General features: G+C 35.5%; 1 protein-coding gene across 1 annotated transcript in view; it reads right to left on the bottom strand.

Annotated features, from left to right (window-relative positions):
- Positions 1–2056, bottom strand: part of LOC106875884 (beta-hexosaminidase) — a 67047-nt gene that overhangs the window by 33330 nt on the left and 31661 nt on the right. Inside the window, exon 2 of the mRNA XM_052966730.1 lies at positions 1399–1777. Within this exon, the coding sequence (XP_052822690.1) occupies positions 1399–1777 (379 nt within the window). The remainder of the gene's footprint in view (positions 1–1398; positions 1778–2056) is intronic.

Below are 2056 nucleotides of genomic sequence, written 5' to 3'. Positions count from 1 at the left end.
CTCTCTCTCTCTCTCTCTCTCTCTCTCTCTCTCTCGCACACACATACACATTTATATATATAAAGCAATAAAAATCATGCGTTGGTTCCGGTGAATTTCATGCTTAATTAATGATTAATAATCCGTTCATCATACTAGACATATTTGTTCATTATAGTTTTAAAGAAAATAAAAACAAACAAACAAAGCACTTCATCTAATACAGTTTTATACAGAGCGACGACACTTGCAGGAGTATGTGTCTAACTGGACAAGCAAAGTTGTTTCCCTTTGTATTTACATACGAAAACTGGAACAAAATATGGATAATTAAAATAAACTAAAGTCCAAAATGTAACGCAATAGTACAAGCTAAAGAGAAGAGAGGAAAGGTGAAAGGAGAAAAGGGATAAAAAGAACAAGGGTATAATTATAGAAACCTGTTCTTGTTAATAAAAATTAATGGGCATATATTCATATCTTTGCTAATGTATTAATTAAAGGGTAGATGGAGAAAAGGGAAAGGAAATATACAAGTGAACGGGCAGGGATGTTGGTTGATCTTTTTAATCAGCATGTACCAGTAGTATCCGGTTACTTAGTAATTACTTGTCAAAGTGTATACATTTTTTGAAAATATCAGATCTAGTATTTAAGTACAGATCAGGGCAATGACAGGTATAAAGAATAATATTCTTTTTCCAGCTGTGCAAAGATCACATTTTCTATTTTTGTTCCTGTAAAATCTTAAATCTTTCAATGATGTTCCATTTGAAGCTGAATTGAGTAATTGCAGTAGCATATTTTCGTCATTTTTTTTTCGCTTTAGTGTATCTAAAAGTTAAAATATAATTATTATATCTCTTTCTGGATTAACTTTCAGTGATGCAAATAGAGCGTGTGCATATTACGTAGAAGTGCTTGGTGGCTTGAAGAGTGTACTATAAGTATGATAGTTTCTACAGGACATTTTGAATAAGTATGAACGGTATTTCATGTACAATCGGTTAAGATTTTAAGGGATGCACAAGAGTAACTTAGACACACACACACACACACACACACACACACACACACGCGCGCGCGCGCGCGCATAGAGTGAGAGATGCAGTGATAGATATGCATGCATGTGTATATATTTGTATGTGTGTGTATATATATGTATGTGTGTGTGTGCATATGTATGTGTGTGCCTCTGTGTGTGTGTGTGTGCGCGCATATGTTTATGGATAGATAGATAGATAGATAGATAGATAGATAGATAGATAGATAGATAGATAGATAAACAGATAGATAGATAGATAGACAGATGGTTAGACAGATAGGCAGATAGCTAAATAGACAGACAGACAGACAGACATGTAGGTAGATAGATAGATAGATAGATAGATAGATAGATAGATAGATAGGCAAATTTACCAGTTGGGCATTATATCAGTTTTAGATACAATCCAATTTTCTGCTAAAAAATTGATCTTCTTTACTTCATTTTGCTGAATCGCTTTAAAAGTAGAAGCTGGTTCCAGAGCAAAGGTGCAGCCCTGAAGATGAGTAAACTTAATATCATCTCTCACAACTCCTTCAGGGGCTGGTAAGTGGTTCGGTTCTATCATACGTATGTAACAGATGTAGATCACCCAACCTTCTTTTGGAATGGGAGTTTCGCCACGGTTGGTAATGGTTAACTGTACTCGAAAGGTGCGTAAGCCATCATCAAGGTTGCTCAATATGTCGTGTTTGATATCCATATTGGTGGCTATCTGATCGATCGCTTCTTGTGTAATTCCAGCTACCAACGCTAGAAAAAGAGAAAAAAAAATTGATTGAAATGCAAGGCAGATATAATTTCTGGTTGATGTTTCATATATGTTCCTTTTTTCTTTTACTTGTTTCAGTCATTTGACTGCGGCCATGCTGGAGTGCCGCCTTTAGTTGAAGAAATCGACCGCAGGACTTATTCTATGTAAGCATAGTACTTATTCTATCGATCTCTTTTACCGAACCGCTAAGTTACGGTTACTTAAACACACCAACATCATTTGTCAAGCGATTGTGGGGGAACAAACACAGACACAAG

Source organism: Octopus bimaculoides, chromosome 3 (assembly GCF_001194135.2).
Source record: "Octopus bimaculoides isolate UCB-OBI-ISO-001 chromosome 3, ASM119413v2, whole genome shotgun sequence".
Classification (NCBI taxonomy): Eukaryota; Metazoa; Mollusca; class Cephalopoda; order Octopoda; family Octopodidae; genus Octopus; species Octopus bimaculoides.
This window is presented reverse-complemented; position numbering and strand designations above follow the sequence as displayed.